Genomic DNA, 26,594 nt, shown 5'->3' with positions numbered 1-26,594 from the left:
TCCGGGCAGGCCCGTCCCTCCCGGCACCATGCCCACTCTGAGCATGGCGGCCACCGAGCCGGCCTGTGCTGCTGGCCGAGTCCTTCTAAGACTCGAGTCCTGAGGACACAGAGGCCATGTGTCCCTTCAGGCCCCAGCACCTGGCCGAGGCTGACCAGGCCGGGGGCGGGGAGAGTGGCGCTCAGCTGTGTCCCCTCTCGGTGCCCCCGAACCCCCTGAGCGCGGCCCTGGGGGCACTCGTGCTGTGGCTGCCGCCGCGTCAGCTCCTTCACGGACGGACCTCGGAGCGGATGCAGCCAGGGCTCCTGCCGCACCACGGACAAGGAACGGGGGTGCCGGGGCCGAGCGGCCCGCGCTCAGTGATCGAACGGCGGCCCCCCAGAGAGACGTCTGGAACCTGCGACTTCGATGTGATTTGGAAATAGGGTCTTTGCAGGTGCAAGGTCGAGGTCTTGGGATCGGGGCATCCAGGATTACAGTGGGTCCGAAATCCAGGGACAGGTGTCTTGATAAGGGACAACAGGGGAGACAGACTTGGGGTAGGGGGCGTGTGACATTGGAGGCAGAGACAGGGGTGACGTGGCCGCCAGCGAAGGCGTGCTCCGGCCCCCAGAAGCTGGGGCGCAGGGAGGATGTTCCCCGGAGCCTCGGGAGGGAGCGCGCCTGGCCGAGACCTCGATTTTGGACTCGAGCCCGTATCTGCCACGCCGTTTGCGGCCACCGGTTATGGCGGCCCCAGGACAGTCGCCCCGTCGCTCGGAGGAGCTGAGGCCTGGGAACCGTGTGCCCACTTTCTCCTGCCTGCAACGTCGTCACCCCTAAGCCCCTTAGAGATTTCCAGAGCGCCCCTGGGAACTCTCCTCGGGAGACCCCACTTTGGGGGCCCAGGACTGGCTAATCATAGCGGTAACGATGGTGACTGGTGATGGCAGGAGCGGTCCCCCGGTGAGTGGCAGCTGGCCCTCGACCTCGGCCGTCTGGCCCCAGCCCGTGTGTCCCCCGCAGGTCCGGGCCATGAGGCTGTCCTTCGTGGGGGAGCTGGGCTGGGAGCTGCACATTCCGAGGCCGTCCTGTGTGCCCGTGTACCGGGCCGTGATGGCAGCCGGGGCCAAGCACGGCCTGGTCCCCGCGGGGTACCGGGCCATCGACAACCTGAGCATCGAGAAAGGTGGGCACGGGGTCCAGGCGGCACTGGTGGGGCTTCCTGTCCCCCCACCCTCCCCTCCCCCGACACTGTCCATTTCCTGGAACCCCTCGCTGCCTGCGAGCCAGGCCTAGCCCGGTGCTGGGACCTCCACCCCCTGCACTCCAGGGGGGGCCTAGCCCGGCACTGGGGGGCAGGGGCCGGGGCTGGGGTTGCCTTCAGCCCTCGCCCAGCACCCCAGCCCGCGGTCGGGAGGCGGGGATGCAGCTGGGCTGGGGCGTCCGGCCCAGGGGGCGCTGAGCCCACGGCGCGCCCTCCACACAGGCTACCGGCACTGGCATGCAGACCTGCGGCCGGACGACAGCCCCCTGGAGGCAGGCCTGGCCTTCGCCTGCAAGCTCAAGGCCGCCACGCCCTTCCTGGGGCGCGAGGCCCTGGAGGAGCAGCGGGCCCAGGGCCTCCGCCGGCGCCTGGTGTGCTTCACCGTGGACGAGTGAGTGTCCCGGGGTCCGCAGCCCCCCGGAAGGGCGGGGGCGGCAGGGCCACGGGCGTGGCGAGGGCATGCCCGCCCCCAGGGCAGGTTTGGAGAGAGAAGGACCCTGCCGAGCCGCTGCTCTGCTCCGCGCACCGGTACAGGCGGAGTGTGAGGGGAGGGCGAGTGGAGGGGGGCCCTGCCCAAGCCAGCCCCCCCATTCCTACGCTGCCGCCCGTGTGTTCCAGTCACGCCCCTCCCACGACAGGGAGCTGGGGGGCGGGTCCGGGCGGAGGTCAGCGTCCCCACCTACAGACAGAGAGAGATGTGACCGCAGGTACCAAGGGGCAGGGAGACCCACGGCAGCCACACGCTGGGTAGGGGGCCCCCCTTGCGCTGCCCCTGGTCTGGGTGCCCGACCCAGCGGGCCAAGTGGCCCTGAAGCAGCAGTGCCACTGCTGGACGGGACTCAGCCGCCATCGGCAGGACGGCGGCGGCTCCGGCTTCGTGGCTTTGCCGCCGACAGCCAGGCCGCTTCTCCCAGATTTCTGGAGCTTCCAGAGGAAGCGTCAGGCGTGACAGGGCCTCAAGGAGAGGTGGAGAGTGAGCCGAGCTGCGCCGTGTCTCCGGCCTGTGGCTTCTCCGTGCTCCCGTCAGGCCGATGCTGCGTGACGGCTTGTCCCCACCCGGGGCAGCTGGGCCGCGGCCGGGGAGACAGACAGAGCGGGGTCTGCAGCCTGCGGTTCCCACGTTGGGATGCGGGCGGCGGGGTCGCGGGGAGCTCCTGCCGCTGTGCTCCGGGCCCTGGGCCAGGCGGTGGCCTCCTGAGCCTGTTCCCTCACGAGAGGACAGCACTGACTGTAGCCACTATCCATGGGACACGTGGGGCCCAGGCCGTCACCCCGGGCCATGCACCGGGGGCCCCCAGACCCGTCCTGGCCTCTTCCGCCCGGAGCAGGACTCAGGCACGGGAGCCACCATCACCAGCAGGCGTGGGCTGCCGCCCTCTCTCCCTGGCCGGCCACGGCGCAGGTGTTTCCTCGGGGAGGGCGGGGGGCTCTGGGGCCCCAGCCCCCTCTGTCTCTTCTTCCAGGAGAGTGCCCATCTTCGGCCTGGAGGCCATCTGGAGGGACGGCCACGTGGTGGGCCACACCCGCAGGGCCGGCTTCGGGTTCGCCATCGACAAGTCCATCGCCTACGGCTACGTCCGGGACCCCAGTGGCGGGCTGGTGAGTCCCGTGCCCAGCCCTGCCAAGGGGGGCCGCGCCCCTCAGCCTCCGAGCGTGCAGGGCCGGGGGCCGTGTCTCCGGGTGCAGTCGGCGTCTGCTCCTGTATTTTCCTCCTGAAATAGCCTGACTCTGCGAGCTGCAGGCTTCTCCTGGTCAGGAAGAGGCTCTGGGCCGGGCGGGCACCCTCTGCTCCCTGGGCCAGGGACCCCGGAGTCTCCAGGGTGCTCCGGGCAGACTCCGGGGTGGGTGGGGGCCTGGACTTGGGTGCTCCCGAGGCCCACGTTCCTCCCTCGCCCAGACACACCCCAGGCAGGGGGCCCTGAGCGGGCGGAGCTGGCGGGACCCAGACGCCCCCTCGTCCCCCTCCCCCGCCAAGAGCTCACGCCGGGGAGGGAGAGAGGCGACGGGCGGAGGGTCTGCGCGGCCCTGGCCCCTGCCCCGGCCCCCAGCTCTGGGCTTGGAGAGGTCGCCGCGGCCTCGGGCTGGCCTCCTCGGCATGGGTCCCCGCTCCCTGCCTGGCACCCTGACCGAGCCCGTGGGCACACGGCGTCGGCGCCGAGTAGAGGCTGAGGGAACGGAGACCTGGAGAAGTTCGGGGGCCACAGTTTTCCGTGGTCGCTTTTCATCACCCGCCCCGCCCCCCACCACCACAGGTGGGCCTGGTGCGGTGGTTGCCTCTGGGAGCAGGGCTTGGGTCATGGCCGGAGCTCCCCAGCGGGAGCTGGCCTGCCCCGGGGGGCGGGCTCGGAGCCAGGGGCGACCAGTGGAGGCCCGGTGGGCCCTGGGCCACCCTCTGCTTGAGGCGGCGGTGTCCCATGCCACCGGGGGGGCGTGTGGAGCTCGGAGCCGCGTGCGCGCACCTCGCGGCTCGGGAAGTCGGGTCCAGACGCCGCCTTGCTCCGGACGCCGCGGTTGCGCCAAACGCCTCATCTTCTCTTCATGTTTTCGCTCGGTCCTGAGTGAAAGGGGAAGGGGGGCTCCTCTGCCCCTCAGAGAAGAGCCCTCGACCGCCTCCCCCACCCCAGGGGCCCCGCCCTGGCACCACCATAGCCAGACCTTGGCCCTGCTGGGCCCAGGCGCGTGAGTCCAGCTCCAGGGCATGGGGACCCGGGACCTACCTGTTCAGGTAGCTCCTAGGCTCAGAGCAGGGCCTTCGGCACAGTGATGGGCTTACCCACAGGGGAGTTAGTGAGGCCGAGACCCCCTCCTGAGAAGCAGGCGGGTGACCGCGTCCCCCTCTCCCCTGCCCCCAGGTCTCACCAGACTTCGTGAAGAGTGGGGACTACGCCCTGGAGAGGATGGGGGTGACCTACCCTGCCCAGGCTCATCTGAAGTCTCCCTTCGACCCTGACAACAAGCGGGTGAAAGGAATCTATTGATGGGGTGCCTGGGGCAGGCCCTCAGCTGCCGAGGGGAGGAGACACCTGCCCGCCCCACCACAGGTCCCACAGGGCCCGTGCTGCCCTGGGACCTGGGACCCGGACCCCACCCGACCTCGGATCATCCCTGCCCTCGGGCCAGGCCTGCTGACCCCCAAACGGATATGGACAGAGCGCGTGGACCGGGGGCCCAGGGGGCCCATCCTGTGCTCACCCCTTAAAATACAGACCTGTAACTTTTTGGGCTCAGGGACCACAACAGGCCTTGTACACATTAGTGAGCCCAGCACAAAAGCAGGGGGGCAGAGCAGCTCCCCCAGCTGTCCGGGGCTTGGGGAGTCGGAGGAGCCTCTGGAATCGGGACACAGTGCGGTCGATGAGTGGTGTGTGCCTTGGGCGCAGTGTGGGGGGCACGGGGCGCACGTGCCAGACGGGCCCGGCCCCATCGGGCTGATGGGCAGGGTGGTCCGTTTCCCAGATGGGGGAGGGGAGGGGCAGCCTCGACCTCTGAGCCTCACACGGGGGCTGAGCCTGAGGGTTCCCAGCCTGTGAACCTGCGAGCCACGCAGGGGAACGGGCCCCGATCACCCCGCAGAAATGCCACCTCCTGCCTCAGTTTCCCTGACTGGGTCTGGGTGGCCTTCGTCCTTGCCGTGTGATCAGGACACAGCTCCTGTCCTTGTCACCTTCCTCATCCAGCCTCTACGGGGGGACCTTGCACAAGGCCTTGGAGGGGGTGAAGCCCCTGCTCCCCTTTGCTGGGCCTTCAGAATGCTCGTCTGCCCTGTGCCCTGCCCCCCAGCCCAGGTCCCTCCCCCTTCACCTCAGCCCCTCCCCCCAGCAGGGTTTCATTGCCCACTGTGCAGCCCCAATAAAGCTTCTCCCCGTTCCCCGTGCCCGGTGTGCTTGGCTTCTGGAGAGCAGAAGGTGGCAGGTGCTCGGGACAGAGGACGAGGCCCCCACAACGAAGGCGGGGGGCAGCATGGCGGCTGGGGCGCAGGCCCTGGCTGCTCTCGGAGGCTCACGCACCCCGCGGCCCGCTCTGGGCTGGGCTGGAATGGGCGGACCAGCAAAGCCGAGGCCATGGAAGATGTTTGGGTTTCAGACGGCCCTCGGCCCCTCGCCAGGCCACAGGCTGGGCCGCTGGTGGCGAGCTGGGGGCTCTCCCTTTCCCAGGCCTCAGGCAAAGAGACACCTGTTCCAGCACCGAGGCCCCGGGGAGGCCGAGGGGACCCCAGGGGGCGGGAGGAGGAGACGGGCAGCCAGCTCCCCCGGTGGCCTCGCCTGCTCCTCCGAGCTCCTTGGGTGGCCGCAGACCCCTGGGCCGGCCTGTCCACAGCCTGTCCGGGGACGGGGTCCGAGGGCGAGGAGGTCGACCCGGGTTCCAACCGACTCCGTCCTCAGAAACAGGATCTTTCACACGCTTTGCTCCTGTGACTGTGTGTTTGCTGCTCCCCGAGGCGTGGGGTCACGAGAGGCGCCGTGAGCCGCCTCGCACGCTCGCCCGCCTCGCCCCGCAGGGAGGTCCGGGCTGTGCCGTGCCCCGCGCCTCCCCCTGCCCCGGCCTGCCCAGCATCCCCCTCCCCCTAAGCGACCCTGCCAGCGACCTCGGCCCCGCCCTTCCTGGCTCCTGACCTAGAGACACTGGTCCCCGTATCTGGTTTTGGATTTTTTCTGGACAAAATGAGCACAGTGCCAGGAACTCCGGGCACACTGGGCTGAGCTTGGCTGGGAATTGTGGGAGGAGCAAGGGGTCCCCCGTGCCCTCGGCAGAGCCTGGAGCTCGGAGGCTCGGGGCAGGGAGCTCCGGGCAGGGTGGTGCCCCGCGGGGGGCAGGCGGACAGGCCCCCCGTTACCCAGCTCTCCCACGAGCTCCTGTCCGTCAGCCCCGGCAGGCAGCCTGGGCGAGCACCCCGGGCGTCAGGGACCACAGGGGTCGTCGGTGATGCTGAGCAGGGCACCTGGCGGGTGCGAGGTCCTGGGCCGGGCTGGACCTGCCGCGCCCCCGGGCAGCGCCTCCTGGGCTTCGGTCACTTTCTCTGCCAGCGGGGCGCGGGGGGCAGGCGCTCGCCCTCTGCCTCATCTTGGGGGCGCCCTCGAGGGGCTTCTGCCGGCTGGGGCCCTCCCTGCCCCCTCCAGCCTGGGTGGGGCCTCAGGGCTCATCCTCGCCTGTGGGACCTGCACAGACTGGCCATAGGGCTCGCCCGAGGACAGCCAGTGACGTCCTAGCACACACCCCTGGGGATGTGGGTGGCCGAGCCATCTGGCTCTGGGTCCCCCAGAGTGCGCTTCAAGAGGGCCCACCAGGTGGGGGCCCGGGGACCCTGGCAGGGCCCTCACTCCTGCAAGCAGGGGTCACCCCCCCCCAGGTGTGGGATGGAGAGAGAACGGGGCCTCCTGGGGCCGTGGGGGGGGGCCGCACGTGGCACGTGCCCCAGCCAGCACTCTGCCTGCCCCTCCGGGGCGAAGGGCTGCGGGGGGCCTGCCTGGTGTCCTGCCCGCTCCCGATGCCCGGCTCCCGATGCCCGGCTCCCAGGGCCTCGCGCCGCTACAGGAAAGCCCGGATGCTCCCAGCCCGAGGCTTCCTGGCTCTGCTTTGTTGCCCTTCAATCTCCCCCAAATTAAAGGCTTGGAGCCCAGGGTTCCCCCCGTGAGCTAACAAGCTACCCTCTAAATGCCAGCTGACTCACAGGGCCCTTCTTGCCCTTGGGCCAGGAGACAGGGCGTGGTGGCCTGGGGGTCACTGTCCCAGCCAGCACCTGCCACGGTAGGCCCTACGTACCCCCCCCCCCACCCAGAAGAGCAGGCAGTAGCCTCAGGTGGGGCAGGGACGGCGTCCAAGCCCGAGGCAGAGCTCTGATTTCCGGCTGGGGGCGGAGCGCAGGGCCACCGTCCGCAGGCAGAAGCAAACGTCTCCCGGTGCAGGACAAGGGGTGCGCCTCGGCGAGGTGGCAAGGGGTGCCTCTGGCCGCTGGCCGAGTGGCGGGGAGTCCAGGCGTGGGGGGCAGTGTGACGATGCCCCTCCCCCGCTCTCATGTTCTAGAATTTGCCAGCGGACCCCACTGGCTCGCCCTCCCGACTGCCTGGAGCCTGAGCCTCTGCACCCACGGCCCCCCCCCCGCTCGCCCCCACCTGGGGCTTCTGCGCGGCCGGCCCCTTCGGCCAGAGGGCTCGCCCCTCGCATCGGGGTTTTATCTCAGGTTGCGTCCTCAGCGCCCCTCGCACCCCGTCTACCTCTCCTGGTCCGCTCGGCCCTCGCGGCATCCGTAGGCGTTAAGCTTTCCTGTCGCTGAGTCTGCGTTCCCCTGTGCTGGAGTGGAAGCCCCCGAGGGCATCTTGCTTTGGTCACAGTTGCCTCCCCAGTGCCGGACGAAGGAGCGAGACCCAGGCCTGGTGGGTACGGGGCGGGGGTGAGCGGTGGGGGGGCCGGCGGGGCCGGCTGGGGGCGGCCGTCACGGCCGTGTGTCCGTCCTGGGCTCAGACTCTGTCGACGAGCGAGTGCGCTCTGGGACCGCTTCTAGACCCTGCCGAAATCGAGTTCCCGCCCGACCCAGCCCCTCCGAAGCTCAAGCATGGAGCGAGGCCTCCTGGGTTCTAGTCTAGAATCTTCCACGGAAGGCTCCCCAGGCCCCTCTCAGGACGTTGCCGCAAAGCCGGACGCCTCCGGCCTGGGGAGACGCGTCGCGTGCGGGCGGGGCGCAGGTGGAACCTGGGGCGGGCGGTGCGTCCCGTGGCCGCCGGTCACGTTCCGGTGTCGCCACAGGCGCGTGTGCATGGGACCGAGTGTGGCCCTGGCTCAGGCTGCAGACAAGCGGGGGAAGGGCGGGAGCACCAGGAAACCCGGGCTCAGCTGCTCCACCCGCTCGACGGGACCGGCAGGTGGGGGCCGAGATTGAGCTGGCCTTGGACACCCAGGGGAGCCCAAGGGTGTCTGTCCCCACCGGGGCACCTGGAGACTGGCAGAGGGTTTCTGATGGTTACAGTGGGGTGCTGCTGAAGCCGTGTGGGGGACAGGGTAAGGGAGCCAGGAGCCAGAACCTTCTACAGAAGGAGGGGTGATCCTCAGCTACGTGACCTGCTCACAATGGCCCGTGGGAAGCTGCGGCCCCGGGTGGTGGTCCAGCTGCTCTGCCCAGAGCCGGCGGGGGTGGAGCCACCGCAGCCTGTGAGGGCGAGGCCCAGCCCTGAGGGTAAAGGTGCCCCCAGCTCCTGCACACCGAGCTCTGTGCAGCTGGCGCCGCCCGGAGCCACGGCCTTGGCCGGCACTGCCCAGTAGAACTTCCTGCAGTGAGGGGAATGCGTCTGTCTGCTCTGTCCAGTTCAGCGGCCACAGGCCACACGCGGCCACCGAGAGCTTGAAATGTGGCCGGTGTGGCTGAGGACCCAAATGTTGCCTCGTATGCCATGTAATTCGTTTAAAACTGAGCTTCCACGGCCACACGAGGCTCCTGGCCACCGGCGAGCACAGCCCGGAGCATGCTGGCCCCAGCGTAGGCACCCTGCTCTGGCTGGCACCCGAGGCCGGGGCCCCTGCACCCTGGACGACGGAGGAGCAGGGACCCAGACCCTCAGGAGCCCAGACCCTCCCCTGGTTCTTTCTCCTGCCCTGTTGGTCAGAAGGGCAAGCCCGAAGAGTCGTGGGAGGGGCCTGGCCAAGGTATCACCTGTGTTCAGGCAAGGAAGCCTTCCCCTAGGTGTCCTTGCTTAGTCTTCACAAGGGCCAGGGCCAGTGCTTGCTTCCTCGGTCAGGGAGTGGAAGCTGGCGGCCCAGACCCTGTAGTCAGAGCCCAGGTCCCTCTGGGGACCCCGGCACCTAACTGGCGAGATATAAGCCTGTTTCCCGCCCGGCAGTGGGAGCAGAAACGGCTCGCACGTGGGGGGGTTGTGAGGCGTGTTTGTACAGAAGCGGCGTGCACGGTGGCAGCGCGGTCACAGCGCGGTCACGGCACTGGGCTGGATGACCCGGGGCGGGTGCCGGCAGCAGCCGCCCACAGGAGGAAGAGAATGACCGGCCGGAGAGCGAGAAAGCGAGCGAGGCGTGTGTGTGCGTGTGCGTGTGCGTGTGCGTGCGCATGTGCACTGCGGGGGGAGTCACCATGGGTGGCAGAAGGTTCCGGAGCGGGGTGTGATTTCTCATCACCACTCAGCCTCCAGGGGACCCCGGGTGAGCCATCTCACCTCTGTGAACCTCGACCCCCTCGTTGGTGAGACTGGAATGCCACAAGTAAGTGCCTCTCAGGTGTTTGGGGACAAAACGATGCCGGCCAGCAAAGGCTCGGGGGTGCGCAGAGCCCCGGACCGACCAGGACCCTTGTCCGAGCTGGCAGACGGCCGTGACCAGAGGAAACTGTCTTCCTGGGCCCGGAGACCAAGGCCAGAGGCTGCGCGGGCTCCAGGCCGCCGCCTCAGCCTTCCCCGGCAGGGAGGGGCCGTCCCTCCACCTGTCATCTGAGGCCGTAAAGGTGATGGACGGCGGCCGGCTCTGCGGCCTGTCGGGACCTGGCATTTCACGGCAGACGCGCCCCGTGGCTCCCGGTGTGGGGAAGCCGTGATTTATGCGACACAGTGCGGGGTGTGCGGCCCGTTGGTTCCGTCCGTAATGCAGTGGTTCTCAGGAGAGGCGGCCACTTAGCTGACGTCCGGAGGGGTGTGTGTGGGGGGGGGCGGACTCGAAGGCCCATCGATCACCCTCTCGCTCCCCCGGAGGCTGGGCGGCGTTTTGCTGAAGTGGCTAAACACAGCCTAATCTGTTACTCCCCATGGAAACCAGCAAAGAGCTGAACTTGGCCTTCAGCGGGAGGCAGCGCGGAGGGGAAGGTGAAGCCCGACGGCCAAGCGTGAGGCGTGTTCCCCGTCCAGCCCTGGGAGGACACTCAGGCAGGGCTCGCGCCCGTGGGGCAAGGCCGCCCTGGGCTAACCGCCCCTGCGAGCCGTAACCGGCACGGCACGGGCCCCACTTGACCGCTGAGTGGCAGGCCGGTCACGGGGCTGGCCCGGGCTCTGGACACCGGCCTGGTTCCGGAGCCCAGCTAGGACCTGCTCGCCACACCGAGGGCAGCGCGCGCCGCCCAGGGCCACCGGCTGTCTCCCCAAGGAGCGGGCGCCCGGCTCCCCGCCTGGGCCTTCACCGCCCCGCCTTCGGCGGTGGTGAGAACTGTCGTGAGCGCTTCCGTTTAGGTGGGCGAAAATATCTATTTACCCTGCATCGAGCGATTCCCCAGGCACGGCTCTAACTAGCTAAATGGCGTGTCCTGCCTCTGTGGGCAGGGAAGCCGCCCACGCTGACAAACGAGCCGCTCTGCAGAGAAACGTTTAAGTAGCGCCCACACCCGTCGCCCTCAGCACAAATCGCCACGGACAGGGGCCGGAGACGCGGGCCGAGTCTGCCGCACGGCCGGGCGTGGCTCGTGTCCCAGACAGGTCCCTCGGAGCGAGATGGGCCCGGACGCAGGGGTCTGGGCTCGCCAGGCCTGCTGGGCCGGCAGGGAGGTCTCACGGGACCCTCGGCCATGCAGGGGGAGGTGCTGGACTGGACCGCGGGCTCAGGCAGGGGCATGGTCCAGCCCTTCGTCCTGGGCACACAGAGCTGTTTCATGGGGGTCTGCAGGGTTGGGGTGCGCAGAGCTGGCATGAGTCCACGGGGACGGCATGAAGCGGGGAGCGAGGAGATGGCGCCCCACTCAACCTTTGCCCCCGCCGATGCTGACCACGGTGGGCCCGGCGGGACTCTGACCCCGGCCGGCCGGACACCGAGGGGCAGGCTCTTCCAGCTTGGAGAAGATCTCCGGCAGGGGCTGCAGGTCCCATTCGCCCTGCAAGGGCAGAACCAGGAGGTAAACTGAGGCTAGAGCGGCCGAAATGAGGTGCCACCTCCCCGGCCACTTTCCCCAACAACGTTTCCTGCCCTGAAACTCCCCCCGCCTGGCCCCCGCGGCTGCTGGGGTGATCCCGTCCTCTCCACCTCCCCACCCACCCTCACTTCAACCTTCACCCAAAGCAAGCAGCCAGAGCCCCTGGGTGCAGGCTGAAGTCCTAGCCATCTACCCCCAGCAAAGCTCCATCAAACGCCCCGTTCGCAACCACACCGGACGCCCACCTGACGCCTCTCAGCCCAGCCAGCATCTACCTTTCCCTTGGGGCCAGGAACGTTTGAGCTAGCAATGAATCCCGCTCCCAGATGCTCCCAGGAGATCAGCCTCCCCATCCTCAGAGCCTTCCTGGCACCGGGCCGGCCCCGCCCCCACAGGCAGCTCAGGAGCCGCTTGAATCTCTGTGTCTCAGATAAGGAGGTGAAGCCTCTCCAGACTGTTTGGTTGCTCACCCGTCCCTCCCCCCACCCCGGTTTATTTTTAGGCTCCGGGGGCGCTGCTGGCGCCCAGCGCACAGCTCACACCACTTGGGGGATGTGTTGTCCCCCGAGAGAGGGCAGCCGCCTGCCCACGTGGGCTGCTCCCTCCGCGTGCCTCTGTCTGCGTGTCTGGGCCTCTCTGCTGCCAGCTGGCTTCTGTTTTGTGCCAGCTCCCCGGAGGGGGGGGGGGCCTGTCGCTACGCGCTGGGGGCCCCGTGGGGCCGAGGCTGCCCCGGACGCAGAGGGGCCGGCACTCAACCACGGCACCCGGCGGCGGGCGGCGGGCTCCCGTGCTGCGCGCGCCCCGCGCACCCTGCGCGCCCCGCGCCCCCGCCAGGTGGCACACCTGGAAGCGGACGGCGGAGGACTTGTTGCAGTGCACGGACACGGGGGCGAAGCCGTACAGCGCCGCGAGCACGTGGCGGCTGAAGGAGTTCCAGGGCACGGAGGCGAACTGCTCGGGCACGGAGGCCTGAGGGCAGGTGCAGACTTCCTCGCTGTTGAACCTGGCGGTGGGGAAGGCGCAGTCCAGGCTGGGGTGTGCAGACGGGACGGGAGCCCTGCAGGGCACCGGCGACACCTCCCAGGAGACGACACGGGGTCCCCAGAGTGAGCCCCAGGCCGCCTCCATCTCAGCCTCCACCGGGCCTCCTCGCAGGCTGTCCTGGCCCTGCCTCCACGCCAGAGGTGGCCGAGTGGCTTCCTCTCTCATGTCACCTTGAATGGGCTGGGAGGATCTGAGAAGCCGAGTCTAGACTTGGCGGGAAATGAGTGTGGGATGGATTAGCGATGCCTGTCGCAGGCTCCCCAGGGGGCGGTGTCGGTATGGCCCCCTGTGCTTTCCTGGATTCCTCCTACTGCCCAGATGCCTCACAGGGCCTGGGAGTCTCTGCGCTGGGGACCGGGACGGAGAGCGCAGCAGCCCCAACCCTGAGCCGTCACCTGTTCACGAGGTGGAAATATTTCTGCAGGAAGCCGGGGTCCACGGAGCTCTTGCAGAGCTCCAGCTGCGTCTGGGGGTAGTAGTGCACATAGTTGACGCACATCTCCTCCAGGATGCCGAAGCCCCCCTGCCAGGCGGAAGACGCCGTCAGCTCCGCCCCTTTCCTCCCGGCCCCACCCCCCACCAGGTGAGAAAATGCCCGCCAGCTCCGCCCCTTTCCTCCTGGCCCCACCCCCTGCCAGGCGGGAAGACGCCCGCCAGCTCCGCCCCTTTCCTCCCGGCCCCACCCCCAGCTTCCGGCGTTTTCATTTGTTCATGCGTTCATTCATTCACGGATAGGGCGGTGCTAAGCGGAGCTCCGTGTTCTGTAGCCACACCGACAACTGGTTTACTGAATGGATGCGGGGGGCGGGGCACCCCTGCCCTCCCGCTCCTACACTCCAGGTGAGGCATGAGGCTCATGAAAGTGCAGAGGGTCCAAGGCGGAAGCCCCCGGCCCCACGGAGAGGTCGAGCGACTCACCACGGTGGCCAGCTTCCTGTCTTCCGTGTTGTATGTACAGGAAGTGATGAGCACATCCCCCTGCCGAGCCAAGTCGACATACACCGGTCAGCACCTGCCCACCTGGGGTAACAGCTGTGCAGCATCTGTCCCCACGTGGGACAGAGCCCCTGCACACGCAGTCATCATCCATTACTGAGAAGTCCACCAGAGGCCCTCCGGCCCCCACATGTGAGGGTCACAATCCGAGTGTCCCCAGGGAGTGGCTACTCATCAGCTTCTGTGACCTTAGTGCACAGGATATGAACATGAGCAGACCCCAGCTGGCCCGAGGTCCCCCTTCTGCATGTTCGGGGACCCTACCTGTGACTCCCACACCATCATCTCTCCCTAAGCTCCTGGGATTTGTTGGCTGGTTAGGTGGGCGGACCCACCTGAGCACCATCTGGTCCCGACCTCCTGTGGCCTCTCAGTGGGTCTCACTGTGGGACAGCCCAGCCTCTGATGAAGTTCTGGAAGAACCTCCCCACGGCCTCTGCCCGCTTTCCGCCTCACCCCTCTGGGGACTCTGCCCCCTCAGCCTCCAGAGGGTCCCTCACAGTCACTCACGGTCACTCACCTGGTGGACAGACACGGCCTTCTTTAACATGCGAATCTCCTGTGCGGGTGGAGGGAAGGCGGGACCTCAGGGTGCTGAAGCCCAACTCTAGCCACCTCCCCTGCCCTCTGGGGGGCATGTTTGTCCCAGCTCCTGGGGCGGGGCAGGGGGGCTGGGACTGGCTAAGCTCGGCCTTTGACAGGAAGGGATTAGAACAAGATGGTGGTTGCCAAGGCAGAGGCCACCGCTGGCTGCCTGGGTCCCCCAAACCCTGCAATCAGCCGCACGCCAGAATCCACAACCAGAGCCCCTCCCTTGGAGGAGCCCCCCCGGGGAACGGGCTGGCCGCTGTGTGCCCCTCGGGTGTCGGCGCCAGTGCGGGAGAAGGGACCCTCCCCCCCACCGCATGTCTCTGCGCCTGTCGCAGAGAGGTCAAAGGGCCGGGCGGGGAGCGGCGGGCCCCCACCTGGAAGTGAGGGCTGTAGTGGTCGTCCTTGTTCACGATCTCCCTCTCTCGGCCGCCCCTGGCCAGCACGGTGACCACCTTCCTCCCCGTCAGGTGCGTGTGGAGCTGTGAGGCGAAGATGCGGATCCCTGAAGGGGGCAGGGCCTGCGGGGTCAGAGGGCAGCGGGGTCAGAGGGCAGCGGGGTCAGGGTCTGACTACGTGGGGGACCCCAGTGACCGCCGGCCATGGGCCATGGGGTGGTGCGGCCAGGCTTGCTTCCTAGGACGTTTGCACCTGGGCCTGGTCTTTCTCCCCATCGGTTAAATCCCCATCGGAAAACGGAGGAGGAAATGAGCCGGCTCTTCCCAAGCCCGGCCTGGAGCCCCCAGAGGCCCACTGGGGCGCGGGCGGCTCCCTCTCAGCCCCCTCTTGAGGCCCAGGAGGCCGATCGTTTGTTCCGTGTTCATTCGACAGACTTCAGGCGGGCAGCCGTGGGCAGGGGCTGCGGAGGGCGCGGCCGGGGACTCGCCTGCCACACCGGACACCTCTGTCATGACCACGCTCCACCTGTGCAATCCCCAGGGGGCGCCCCCTGCTGTCGGCCACCGGGTGTTGCTACAGCCCTGACGCTGGCCACTGGGGCCGGCCGCTGGCTGCTGGCCGCAGGGCAGAGGCAGCCTCGCCCCCAGCCCGGCGCCTCGCTTCGCGGTGAGAGCAGCAGGGACTCTGCAGACAGCGGGTGGGGGTTTCCCGGACCGAGCGGTAGCTTGGTGCAGACAGAGCGTCCTGAGATGGACCGCACGCTGCACACGCTTCCTCCCGCTCCTCGCCCGGCGGACGGCACCGGCGCATCCCGCGGTTCTGTCTACACTGCGGACCGGCACTGACGCATCCCGCGGTTCTGTCTACACGGCCGGCGGCTCGCGGAGTAGCTGGTGCGGTCGTCCCGTCGCCGAGCGCCTGCTGCGCGTCCGCGGGGTCTGCGGGTCGTCCCATGCCAGCTCCGTGCCTCCCGTCCCCCCCGCTCCGCCAGCTGCCGTCCCTGCCCTTGTCCCTGTCGGTAGCTTTTCGCCCCCTTGCGAGGATTCGAGGGCTGGGAAACTTATGTCCACATTTGTGACCACTGGGCCCAGGCCTGGGAGCCCCGGCTAACGCACTGGGCCCTGGGTTTCCCCTCTGACCCCCCCCCCAGGGGCCGACCGCTGGCCGAGACTCGGGGGTCTGAGGGGTGGGGGGCCATGGTCTAAAACATTATCCCGTCCTTGGCTTGTCCTTGAGCACGCGGACCCCTGGCTGCAGAATTTGGGCCCCTCGGCGATCTGCTAATGGAGGGAAAAGTCCCTTTGATGAGCAGTCCACGTGAGCGCGATTTCTAAAAAGAAAGTACCGCTGAAGTACTTGGAGACCTTGAGGTCTGCGTTCTCAGGCCAGCAAGAGGCATGCTGAGGTCGGCGGCTCATGGTGGCCTGGGTCCCGGCAATGGGTGGCAACTCGACCTGGCACCACGCCCTCCCAGTGGACCCCGAGGAGGTCACTCCCCAGCCCCAGACCCAAGCCAGGGAGCTTGTCGCACAGCAAATGATGTCACTGACGGGGGAGCTGTGGACCCGGCGAGAGAGTCAGATCCTAGGCGTGGTGACCACGTCTCATGCCTGGTCCCCGACAAAAGGAGCAAACGTGTCCCGCACAGGCTGACGGCGGTCACGCTTCCGCTGGAGGACACTCTGGGTGCCTGAGGGTCAGAGGGCTTGGAAGCTCGTGGAGCCCACAAGAAGGATGGACCCCAGCGAATCGGCTCACTGGGAGGGCCGAGCCCCTGGGAACAGACCCGCCCCGACCCTGGCGAGCCCCGGCCTCCTCGTCGGGGAAGTGGGGTGCGACACTCGCCTTGCGGGCCGTTCCGAGGGGCAAAGGTTCAGTGTGAGAGTTTGTGACACTCACAACGGACCCTGAAGTGCCACCCACACAACACGGGAAGAACCGGAACCAGGAATAAGACCGACAAACGACCCATCGGAAAATGGGAGAAAGGTTACGAACAGGTAGTCACGGAGCACGGACGGCCGAGGGGCGGGTGAGAAGGTCCTCGACCCCGCTAACGGTCGGGGAACCCACCCCGAAGGGAGGGCGGGGTTCTCACAGGTGAGAGGAGTCTGTTTGAAACGCTGCCAGCGTGGCGGGCGGCTCAGTCTGGAGCTGGGCACCGATGGCTAGGGGACCGTTCGGCCCAGGCGGGGCCGGGTGAGGCGAGTGCGCACGGAGGGCCTTGGGGGGTCCTTTCTGCTCCTCTGGGAGCTGAGTCCCCCCACTGCTTGCTCTGGGTCCAAGCGCTGCTGGCCTCATTGTGCCCTGGGCACCCCGCTGGCCTCATTGTGCCCCCCGACCCCTGCAGTGAGTCCGCAGCGACGGCCAGGCTGCACGGTGCTCGGCAGCCCGGGACACACACTCGCTATGCGGTTTGCTGTCTGTCAGTCACCCTGCCCGAGAGGTCGCGCAGGAGTGCGTAGGGCAGAAGTCTGGGACGCCAGAGAGCCATGGAGCGGCTCTCCCGGGGAGGCTGCCGGGGCCGGGCGCCTCATCCAGAGGGGCACGCGCCGAGTATCTGGTGGTGGACGCACGTCTGCTCCACTCATGGAAGGAGCACGTGTTTTAAAACGTGGTGCCCGGAGGCGCCGGCGTGCGGCGTGGGCTACGTGGGCGCCTGGCTCCTGCTCCGGAGGGAGGCGCAGGGCACACGGGCCGCAGGAAGGCCGTGGTGACGCCGCGGGGGGCTCGGGGGGTGGGAATCACAGCCGCCCAGCGTCCTCCCCCGGCCCCCACCGGAGGGGCCTCGGCACAGCCCCAGGCCCAGCCCCACTCACCAGCTGGGTGCACTTGTCCGTGCAGTAGCCCGTGAGGACGAAGGCCTCCTCCTGCGGGGGGATGGCCATCACGGGCGTGTACACCAGGCCCAGCTCCATGATGCCCGCGTCGAAGCGTCGCAGGCTGGCCGTGTAGTAGAGGCGGATGCCCGAGGAGTCGCGCCGGCCTGGGAGGCGGGGGCGGGGGTCAGCAGAGGCCTGCCCCCTCCCCCGGGGCAGCGCCCGTCACCTCGGCCCTGCTCCCGCCTGCAGCGTGTGCCAGGAGCTCCCCGGTTCCGTCCCCACGCCCACGCCCACTGCCACCAGGCAGACACGCGCCATCGCGGTCACCAGACTCAACGAACGTGCACTGTGCGATGACCACACAGCAAGAAGGAGCCGTCGCTTCGTGAGGACCAAGGCGAAGGCTTCGGGAAACTTGATCAAGGCAGGGAACTAAGAACTAAGTGACCAACACCGATGCCCGCAGTAGGTCTGGGAAGCTCGCAACACCTGGGCGGCTTTGCAAGGGCTTTGGTCTTCCTCCTCTACGTTCAAAGGCATCTAAGCTGGAATCGGCCGCAGGGTGACCTCTCGGGGTGATTTGGCAAAGAGGAGGCCAAGGAACTCCCCCCCGGGCCATCTCAGAGGAGCCTCGGGCCCTCGGGAGGATGGGCAAGGGGACCGCGCGCCTATCTGCTGAAGCTGGCAAGTGATGTGAAGGCCCCCCCTTTCTGTGGCTCCCCACTTCACCCCTCTGCTCAGGGTCCTGCAGGATCGAGGCAGACCCTGCATGTGCTCAGGAAAAAGCTGCCCCCTGGAGAAAGGCAGCGTGAACGGCGCAGCCCCCGCTCGCCCACAGCCCCCGGGCTCCACCTGGTCGGCAGCGTGCTGCGAGCTCTCGGCCAAGCTGCTGCCCCTCTCTGGGCCCCGGCTGGAAGCCAGGGTCGCTTCCTAAGGAGAAGCCGGTGCTTCTGCCCATCAGTCTGGCCACACCTGTCTGCTCTTCTTGCAGCTGCTCATCGGAGAGTCCATGAGCCCCCCGCACCGCCTCCCAGCGGTCCCACAAAGCAGAGGGTCGGAGGCCCAGGGATGCTGGCACCCATAGGCCCAGCCACACAGCCAGGTGGCCCCCAGGAGCCTCGCGCCCGCCCTACACCAGCCTGGGGGGGGGTCAGTGATGAGGCCCCGAGCGCTTCAGGGCAGACACCGGGCTGACCCCATGGGGAAGACAAAGGCTGGACGTGGCCCCCCTTGCCTCCGGCTCCCCACTTTCCTGCTCCACGTTCCCCTGCTACGTCTGAGCTCACAGCCTCTGTGTCTCTGGGCCGTTTGCATCAGAGGATAATAATAAAAAGGGAGATGCAATTGGCTCACATTCCGAGGGGGATTAAATAATGAAATAACCGTGGAATTTTGATATTTATAGAAAAGCAGCCCATCTCCAGATCCGTGACGCGACAGAGGCGTCCTTGCATTTGGCAAAGGATCCATAAATACAGCCAGATAATCAGGCAGAGACAGACTTCTCTGAAGCTGAGGGAGTTCTCAAAAACCCATTTGCTTTCAGGTTTCAAATGAGCAATAAATCCCGTATCATGCCGAAGCCCGAGCTGACCGAGGCCGTTCTCTGTGCATGCTGCAGATAATTCTGGAGGCATCGGTCATGCCTCAGGGAAGACGGTCACGGGCAGCCATTGGCAGCCCGCAGCCTGACGCCCACATCCAGCCTCAGGAGAGCCGTGGGAGGTGAGCGAACGCGCCAGGGGCATAGTCACCCACCCAGGGTCACCCAGCTAGGAAGGGACAGGCGGGGACTCAGCCCGGAGCCGATCATCATACCTCTCAGACTATGCCTGCCCCTCGCAAGGGGAAATCATAAATGTCTTCTTAAAAGAGAGCGAGAGGAAGAAGCCTACGTGGCTAAAGATGGCGGAGGATGCTGGCGAAACAGAGGGAAACCGCTTCGGTTTCTGACACGGAACCAGCCGGCGTCTCTGTCTTGCAGACCGACTCGGACTGTTGCACCTCCGGGTGCGGCGTGACCCAGCCGGGCCTCCAGCCCGGCCCCGCTCGCTTGCCCTCCCCCACGCCGTAGCCAGGACGCATGCCCCAGAACCAACACCTGACAGCGCTCTCGGCTCCGGCCCGGTGACCGCGGCAGGCCGGGCCATCCGGCTGGACCTAAGGCCTGGCCCGCTAAACCGGGGAACAAGATCGCCACCCGGCACTGCGCCGAGGCCGAAAGAGGGGTGTGTGTCGAGGGCGAAGTTCGGTACAAACTCAAGAGCAGGAAACACGAGAGCCGGCCCACCAGTGCCGGGGCAGACAGCGCCAGTCAGACCCGGGGCAGACACCGCCGCTCAGACCGCCGGTCAAGCGGGCACCGCCCTGCCGGCTCCCAGACGCCCCGGTGCCGTTCCCACGCGCACGCGCACGCGCTCATGCACACTCGAGGCGGGGAGGGAGTTCGTAGCCAGCACGCAGCCCCGAGGACGGTCCTGGACACCGTGCCTCCATCGGGCAGGCCATCGGAGAGTGGGCGCGGGGCAGGGACCACGCTGGCCCTGGAATGGCCTGCACCCTGCCAGCCTGCCAGGGGCCCTGTCCTGGCCCAGCCTGTTCTGGGAGGGCAGAGGCAGCATGCACGGGTGCTGAGGGTCACCCGGTCTGGGATGAGGGGCAGCGCCGGGTCCGAGCAGCCTCGCAGAAGGCAGACTTCCGGGGGAAGGGGCGCCCGAGGCCTCCGTCCGCCATCCCTGAGCCGTGGGTTAGCACACGCTAACACTAGCCCCTGCTCTGGCTGGTGCCGCCAAATGAGGAAGGGGCGCGAGGGTGGGGGTGGGGGTGGGGGGCTGCGTTCGCTCAGGCCCAGCCAACAACTAAGCGATTCCTTAAGTTGGACGGCCTTGCCCGGGCCACCTCAGGGCTGCGTGACGGAGGACGAGGTGACGGCCTGGCCTAGACCGCCTGGCTCCCACACCCCCTGCTCGCTTCGCGGCCCAGGTGGGGCTCCTTCACTCTGGCCTCACTCGGACCCGCGGAGACCAGGACCCGCCTTCCCGGGGGCTGGCGCGTCCGCGGCGGGCGGCCGGGTGTGGGGCGCTGAGCCAGCCTGACAAGGCCCTGGCCGGGGACCCCGCTGCCGTCCTGGGAGATGGGTGGCGAGCGAGAGGCATGAGGGGGCGCGTGCCGCAGGGTCCCGCGACGAGGGGCTGGACTCGGGGCCGCGGAGCAGGGCAGAGTAGACGCCCGGGATCTTCCTGACACGGCCCGGCGGGGAGGCGGTGCCCGAGGGGAGGACGGCGCAGGGCCTGGACACAGCCCGCGGGGCGCCTACCGTGTATCCTCAGCGGGTTGTGGTAGTGAACCTCCAGGCGGAGGAACCGGGACGACCCCGGGCCCCCGAACGCCAGGCCGGCTTCCTCGGGGTAGTAGAAGGCCTGCAGGGAGCGGGAGTCGGGGGCGTCAGGCGCGGGGGCACCCCGGGCGAGGTCCCGGCCGGGCGCTGGGGCCTGAGCCGCCTGGGCAGTGGTGGCAGGCAGCTGGCTTACACGCCGCGCCCCTTCTGACAGGCGAGTGTCTTTAGTAGAGTCGGGGTCGGGCAGCGAGGTGGCGGGTGCCCGCGTGTGGCCCCACCCGGCCTTCTCTGGGTGTGGAGGGAGCCGGGGAGAGCCCCACGGATGAGCCCAGGGGTGCTGCACCCTGGCGCTGCCACCAGACTGCCCGGGGCCACCCTGTGCGAACCCCTCCATGTCCAGCGGGGACTCGAGGCCGGCGCCGTGGTGAACACAGAGCTCGGGGCCTTCCACGCTTCTATAGAAAAGTAACGGAGGCTGGAAAAAGCCGCAGGGGCCCCCAAGGCCGCTGGGACGCAGGCAGAGCCGGGAACGGGGGCGTCCACGCACGGGCCCTCTGCGGGGACCCCGTGCACACCCAGGCAGGGCCGGGAACGGGGGCGTCTGCGCACGGGGGAGAGGGCCCCGTGCACACCCTCCGGAGCCTTCTCGGGTGGGGCCTCTCCGGCAGAGGAGCGGAGGGCGCGGAGGTGGGGCGCGGGGCCGCGGTGGCTCGGGCACGCACCTTGGCGCCCAGGGCCCAGGCGGCCAGCACGTGGCGGCAGTGGCTGAGGCGGGCGGGCTTCATCTTCGAGTCGCAGGGCCCGCTGAACGGGGGGACGCTCTCGAGCTCGGCGGCGCACTGGAACACCTCCATGTGGTGCACCAGCGCCTCGTTGCCCTCGGTGACGATGGGCTCGTACTGCGGGGCGGAGGGCCGCTGAGCTCGGGGCGCGGGCGCCCGCCTGCCCGCCTGCCCCCTCGGGGAGCCCCTGGCCCAGCGGCTCCCCTCCACGGGCCTCTGCTTGCCCGTCTGCAAAACGGGGTGCTTCTGGGGCTCAGGGGTTCGAGGGTAGAACCGCCAGGCCGGAAGCAGGCAGGGTCTGCAGAAGCCCGCGGGGAGCTCTGGCGTGAAGGAGATGACCCCCGGGCAAGTCATTTCCTGGCGAGGTGGGGACAGGAAGGGAGCCGTCCTGCCACGAACGTGAGGGTGACTAGACAGGGACACAGCGGCTGCCTGAGGCCGGGCCGAGCCCGAGCCCGGGGCCAGGCCGGCCCCTTCCTGCTGCGTGGCGCCGGGCACTCACGCAGCCTCTCTGGGCTCCCCGCCCTCCCCGCCCCCCCCCTCCCGGCAGGAAGTGGGCGTCAGCAGCTGTTGTCACTAGGGTTCTTCCTCCTGTGGGGGTTGCCAGCAACGGGGCTCTGAGTTGAGCCACCTGTCAATGAAGTGGGAGGTGGCCTGACGGACGGATGGACGGACGGACAGCTGTCCCAGTCCCAGGACAGACGCAGGAACCAAGACAGCAGTCACCCTGGTGCAGGCTGGGAAGCCGGGGCGCACAGGCCCTGGGAGGGGGGGAGTGGGCCGGGCGACAGGGGCGCCTTGGGTTCGGGTCGCCCGGCGTGACCAGGGCCACGGGCGGCGCTCCAGGACCGAGAGGTCTCGCCGAGGCCCCGGGTGGCAGGCGGAGCTGGGACGGGCCCCGGGCCCCTGCGTACCATGACGATGTGGTGCCGGGAGAAGCCGCCCGGAAGCTCGGTGACGTAGCACCAGTAGGTGGTCTCCTGGCTGGGGACGAGGACGTCGGGGGCGCGCACCTCCATGGTGCGCGTGTCCGGGGGCAGGGGGGGCACCGCGATGTCCGGCTTCAGCAGCTGCACCCTCTGCAGCCCCGTCTGCAGGGCCGAGGTGTTGATGGCCTCCAGTGACGGGAAGGGCTGCTCCAGGATGCCGTACACCAGGTGGACAGTGCCGTCCTGCGGCCGAGACGGGGCCGGCGCCGGGCCACTCAGACCCCCGGAGCTGGGCTCCCGGGGAACCCAGGGCACGCCGGGCCCCCGCCGCCCCCGCCTGCCCGGTGACCCGTGCCCGGCGCAGAGCTGCCCCGGCCAGTACGACCGCCGCCGGCCCCACGGGAGTTAGTCAGTGCTGAGCTGGGGGCCACGGGCAGACTCGGGGGGCAGGGGGCTGGGGTCGGCTCTCCTGTGCCGCCAGGGATGCGAACCCATGTCCACGTGTGGGGCGCGGCCCGGACAATGCCTGCCGTGGACTTCTGGGCGCCAGCAGGCGTGTGTGCGTGAGACTGTGTGTGTGGTGGCTAATGGCCCGCGTGGCCGCATAAACCCGGGTGCCCCGTGGGCTGCTCTCTGCAGGGCGTCTCAGCTCCGGGCAGGCGGCTCCCCCACGCCCCGCCTGCAGGCTCCGAGCTGCGTGCACGCGGGCACTGGGTGGACCCCTGCAAAGTCCTCCGAGAGGGTGGTCGGGGCAGGTGGGCCCTGAGGGCGAGGACCCGGACAACCTGCTGTAGGGACCCTTCTCCAGACACCCGCTCACCCCGCACTGTGCCGTGAGCCCCTGGGCACGCCGCCAACCATAAAGATTACACACGACGACAAATGTCAAGGTGCCCTCAAAGGTCAAAAGGGTTTTGTCTCAAGGGCAAGGTGGGTCATTGCTCCCTAACTGGGGGTCCTGGGGCAGCGTGAGAAGCCTACGGTTTCCCGGCTCCACAGTGGCCGTGAACTCCTACACTGAGCTGGCCGGGCCCTACAATCATCTAGTTCCTTCACGCTTTACAGACAGGGAAACCGAGGCCCAGAGGAGGGAGCGACCTGCCCTGAGCCTCACAGCAAGTCGGCGAGGGCCGGGGTGGGAAACCAGGTCCCCCGGGAGGACACGGGAGCGAGCTCACTCGGGTCCCCGTTAGAGAGGTCGGGGGCACGACTGTCACCTGGAAACATGCCGGCCGTGTGTCCACCAAGGGATGCCCTGGGGTGTCAGAGGCCGAGAGCTGAGCCGGGCTCCCAAACTGCCTTGTGCCCCTCCCCCAGCTGCCCCTGGTGCCCTTTCTCTGCTTCCTCTCTGCACCGGCTGGCCCTGGACGCTGTCCCCCAGCCCCGTGTCCGGCCCCGCGGCCGGCCGCCACCCACCTCGATGAGGTAATCCCGGGGGTCGCAGGTGCTGAAGGGCCTCCTGAAGAGCAGCGTCAGGCCTGCCGGGGTCCTCTGCGCCCGCAGCAGCTGGTAATCCTGCTGGGGGTCCAGGTGGAGCTGCCCCTTCTGGTCACTCCAGGCGTCCTGCAGAGACAGGTGTGGGCTCGGGGCGCCGGGAGCCCAGATGGAGGCCGGGGTGCAGGCTCGGCCCCCAGCATGGCCCCAGCGCGGCTGCACAGGACAACCCCGGCCCTGCCTCTGGGGGTTTCGGGGCAGGTGGGGGCTCATCCCCGCTCCCTGCATCTGCCTGGAGACAGCTCTGACCCCTCCCTGTCACTCCCTCCGTGACCGTGACCATGAGCAGGGCTCCCAGGGGCTGGTTAGCCTCGGACCAGAGACCTCTGCGGGGACGTGGGGGTCCGTCTTGCTAAGCAGGTGCCGTGATCGGGAACTGGGACCTTGGACAAATACTGTTCCCGTTTGTCTGTGGAGGGAGAGGTGTGGGGGAGCATGGAGCCTTGGAGAAGGGGGCCTGGGAGACAGGGCCGGACTGGGGGGGCTGGACGGGGGAGGGGAAGGAGAAGCCTGCCACAGTGTTTGAGGCGCCTGAATTTGCATGGCCCTTGTCCTAGCCTTGCTTGGAGAGGGTAAACTGAGGCCCAGGGAGGAAACAGACCCGCTGCATGTCCCAGGATGTCAGTGGGCGGCAGATCTGGCTGACCTCTGCCCTCCCCCAGCTTCTAGGCCTTGGGGGGGGGATTCGAGTGGGGAGGGGTAAAGGTCAGCCTGGGGGGCAGCAACTGGGAGGGAGGAGCCGCCCCCATCAGCTGCTCTGTTCCCACACGGGGACCCCACGGGTCCTCGGCCTGAGGACTTTTTTTTTTTAACCCTTTTCTAGGGCTAAGATATGTTTTCTTCATTTCCTTGCAAAGTCTTCCCTAGAGCAGAGCAGCACGGCGGGCGCCCCCAGGCCGCTGGTTTGCAGGACGCATTGTAAGGGAGGCAGAAAGTTCGCTGGTGGCACCTGAGCTGGAAACCGAGAACGAGGTTGTCGAGCATGTTGCCGAAAGAGGAAAAACGAGCCTGATGTCTGTTTGCATAGAAATTTGTTGTGCAAATTCGTTGTGCAGCGTGGGGGGTGGTGTGTGTGCGTTTCTGGGCAGCCAGGAGAAGCTGCCCCAGAAGGCCCTGGAATTCCTGGCTTAGGGACCCCGCCCATCCTCCTAGGACTCCGGCTGGGGGCTGCTCCAGGTCACGACCCCCTCAGCCACTGTGTGTCCTGTGTGTGGGAGGCAAGGCAGCCCAGGGGTCCGATCGGGGCTGCAACCAAGCAGTTGGGCCCTGTCTTCCTGGGTGGCCGCACGCACATGGCTGCAGCTCGTCCGGCCTCCGGCCTCACCTGTGAGATGGGCAGAGCACCCACCTGCAGAGCTGTCACGGGGGTCGGATGGAATACGGTCGGGTTCCAGAAACACGAGCCGCCGTCAGCTCACATCAACTCAGAAAACCCGAAGACGGGGAGACGGCATTCTCCCCCTCTTCCGGAAAAGACGCCGGGGCCGCGAGTCAGGCCGGCTGCCCGGGTCAGCCTCGCCTCTCCTGACTGCACCCCCGTGGGTCCCCCACTTAAGGCAGTAAAAGCCCCTCTGCTCACAAAGAAAGTGCCTCCTATCGTTAAAAAAAGGCAATCCTCCTATGCCTGGTTTGTGGGGAGAGCTGCAGCTGGTGCCCAGAGAGACCCTAGTGGGCAGGCCCATCTGGGGGGAAGGCGGGGAGGGGTGGTGGCTCAGCAGGTGCTGGCGCTCCGTGCCCCAGGACCCCCCTCAGCTTGTCAGGGGCACTAAAGCCTCTCTAGTTTGAAAGAAGAGGGAGTCGAGAGCTCAACTGTGTGGGTTTGTCCCCCACCTGGGGGAGGGGGGGCGTCTTCACCCGCTCCTTTACCTGCGTGTGCCGGCCAGTGCTGCGCCCCCGAGGCCCGGGGTGCACGCTGGGCGCCGTGCGGGTCATGTGACCGCCAGCCCTCAGCGGAGGGCGCGGGCGCACCGGGCGCTGTTTGTGCGAGAGGAGAAGGCGGGGCCCGCGTCCCGGGGCTGGGGGCACACACGGCGCCGCCCGCTGCCATGCGCTGTCGAGGGCCCCAGAGGCAGCTCCTTCCCTCTTTGTCCTCACCTGGGTGTTGCCGAGACACCCAAACATGGGCCGCAGACCTGGCTAAGGTCCGCGCAAACTCGAACAGGGCGGAGGGAGAGAAGCCCCCTTCGCTGGGGTAAGAAACCCGGCCGCGGGGCCGGGAAGGGGCGCGCTCAGAGTGCGGGAGAGACGTACCCCGAAGTAGGCCTTGTCCCCGTCGGTCCAGAGCACGGCCAGGTCGGCGTCCTCCAGCTGCCCGCGGTCCGACATGCCGAACAGGACGCCGGCCTTGAGCCCGCGCACGAGCAGCTGGAAGTGGACCAGCTCCTGTGCGTAGCTCACGTTCCAGGCCAGCTCCAGGGCCCCCTCGGGGTCCAGGGGGATGCGGTAGGGGAAGGGGCTCTCGGGGGGCGCCGAGCCCTGCAGGGCGGCCACCAGGATGACCAGGAAGACGGCCACCGCGGTGCCGTACATGGAGGCGGCCTCGCGGGCGCTGGGACTGGGGACTTGCATGGCTGGGCGGGCTCGGCCGCCGCACCTGGCCATTTATGTCCTGCGCCCCGGGGCGGTGGGTGCAGGCGGCACCGGTAATCACATTTGTCTGGCGGGAATTGAATTGTCCTGGTGACCCTCCCGCCAGCCCGCGCCCCGGGCCAAACGCTTTGCCTCCCCGGCTCTCCTAATTGGCACTAATGACACATGGACATCGTCAGTGGGAATTGGAGCAGACTGGCTGAGTTTGGCCCCTTGAGTGGTCCGGGACAGCAGTCTGGGAAACTGCCCCCCTCTGCAGCCAGAGGGCCTCTCGGACGCCCTCCGGCCGGGCACGCGGCTGACCGCCAGCAAGGCTGTCCAGTCCTGTCCCCTGGCAGCGGATGGGATGGGGGACAGGATGATGGCCTGTCTGGGGGATGGAATGCTGGCCTGTCTGTGGATGGGCAGACTGAGACCTCAAGGTCATCGCCAAGGTGATAAGTGAGTCGTGAAACCGTGCTGCTGGGGGCCTGGCCAGGCAGGCCGTTCCCACAATGCTGAAGGGTGGACCGATTTCAAACTAAAAATAAAAGACGATC

At 68.1% G+C, this 26,594-nt stretch overlaps 2 protein-coding genes across 6 annotated transcripts in view; one reads left to right on the top strand and one right to left on the bottom strand.

Moving 5' to 3' along the window:
• SARDH (sarcosine dehydrogenase) overlaps positions 1 to 5,116 on the top strand; it is a 49,113-nt gene extending 43,997 nt beyond the window's left edge. For 4 of the 5 annotated variants that reach the window (XM_036218199.1, XM_036218198.1, XM_036218200.1 and 1 more), the window contains 4 exons: positions 1,006 to 1,168; positions 1,469 to 1,637; positions 2,710 to 2,845; positions 4,099 to 5,116. In XM_036218199.1, coding sequence (XP_036074092.1) covers positions 1,006 to 1,168; positions 1,469 to 1,637; positions 2,710 to 2,845; positions 4,099 to 4,224 — 594 coding nt within the window. In that variant the 3' untranslated portion in view covers positions 4,225 to 5,116. The remainder of the gene's footprint in view (positions 1 to 1,005; positions 1,169 to 1,468; positions 1,638 to 2,709; positions 2,846 to 4,098) is intronic. The other variant, XM_036218202.1, reaches the window with a different exon arrangement.
• A 5,414-nt stretch (positions 5,117 to 10,530) lies between these two features.
• On the bottom strand, positions 10,531 to 26,495 carry DBH (dopamine beta-hydroxylase). The gene is made up of 12 exons (XM_036218207.1): positions 25,717 to 26,495; positions 23,389 to 23,535; positions 21,958 to 22,215; positions 20,984 to 21,160; positions 20,241 to 20,343; positions 16,922 to 17,088; positions 14,081 to 14,224; positions 13,636 to 13,674; positions 13,038 to 13,097; positions 12,515 to 12,642; positions 11,919 to 12,078; positions 10,531 to 11,036 (listed from the first exon to the last, which is right to left on the bottom strand). Exons 1-12 carry the CDS (start codon positions 26,065 to 26,067, stop codon positions 10,905 to 10,907), a joined length of 1,866 nt encoding a protein of 621 aa, XP_036074100.1. The 5' UTR covers positions 26,068 to 26,495; the 3' UTR covers positions 10,531 to 10,904.
• Between the last annotated feature and the right edge of the window lie 99 nt (positions 26,496 to 26,594).

This window comes from Rousettus aegyptiacus, unplaced genomic scaffold, assembly GCF_014176215.1.
Source record: "Rousettus aegyptiacus isolate mRouAeg1 unplaced genomic scaffold, mRouAeg1.p scaffold_m13_p_3, whole genome shotgun sequence".
Classification (NCBI taxonomy): domain Eukaryota; kingdom Metazoa; phylum Chordata; class Mammalia; order Chiroptera; family Pteropodidae; genus Rousettus; species Rousettus aegyptiacus.
The sequence above is the reverse complement of the archived record's forward strand: the minus strand, read 5'-3'. Positions and strand labels throughout refer to the sequence as shown.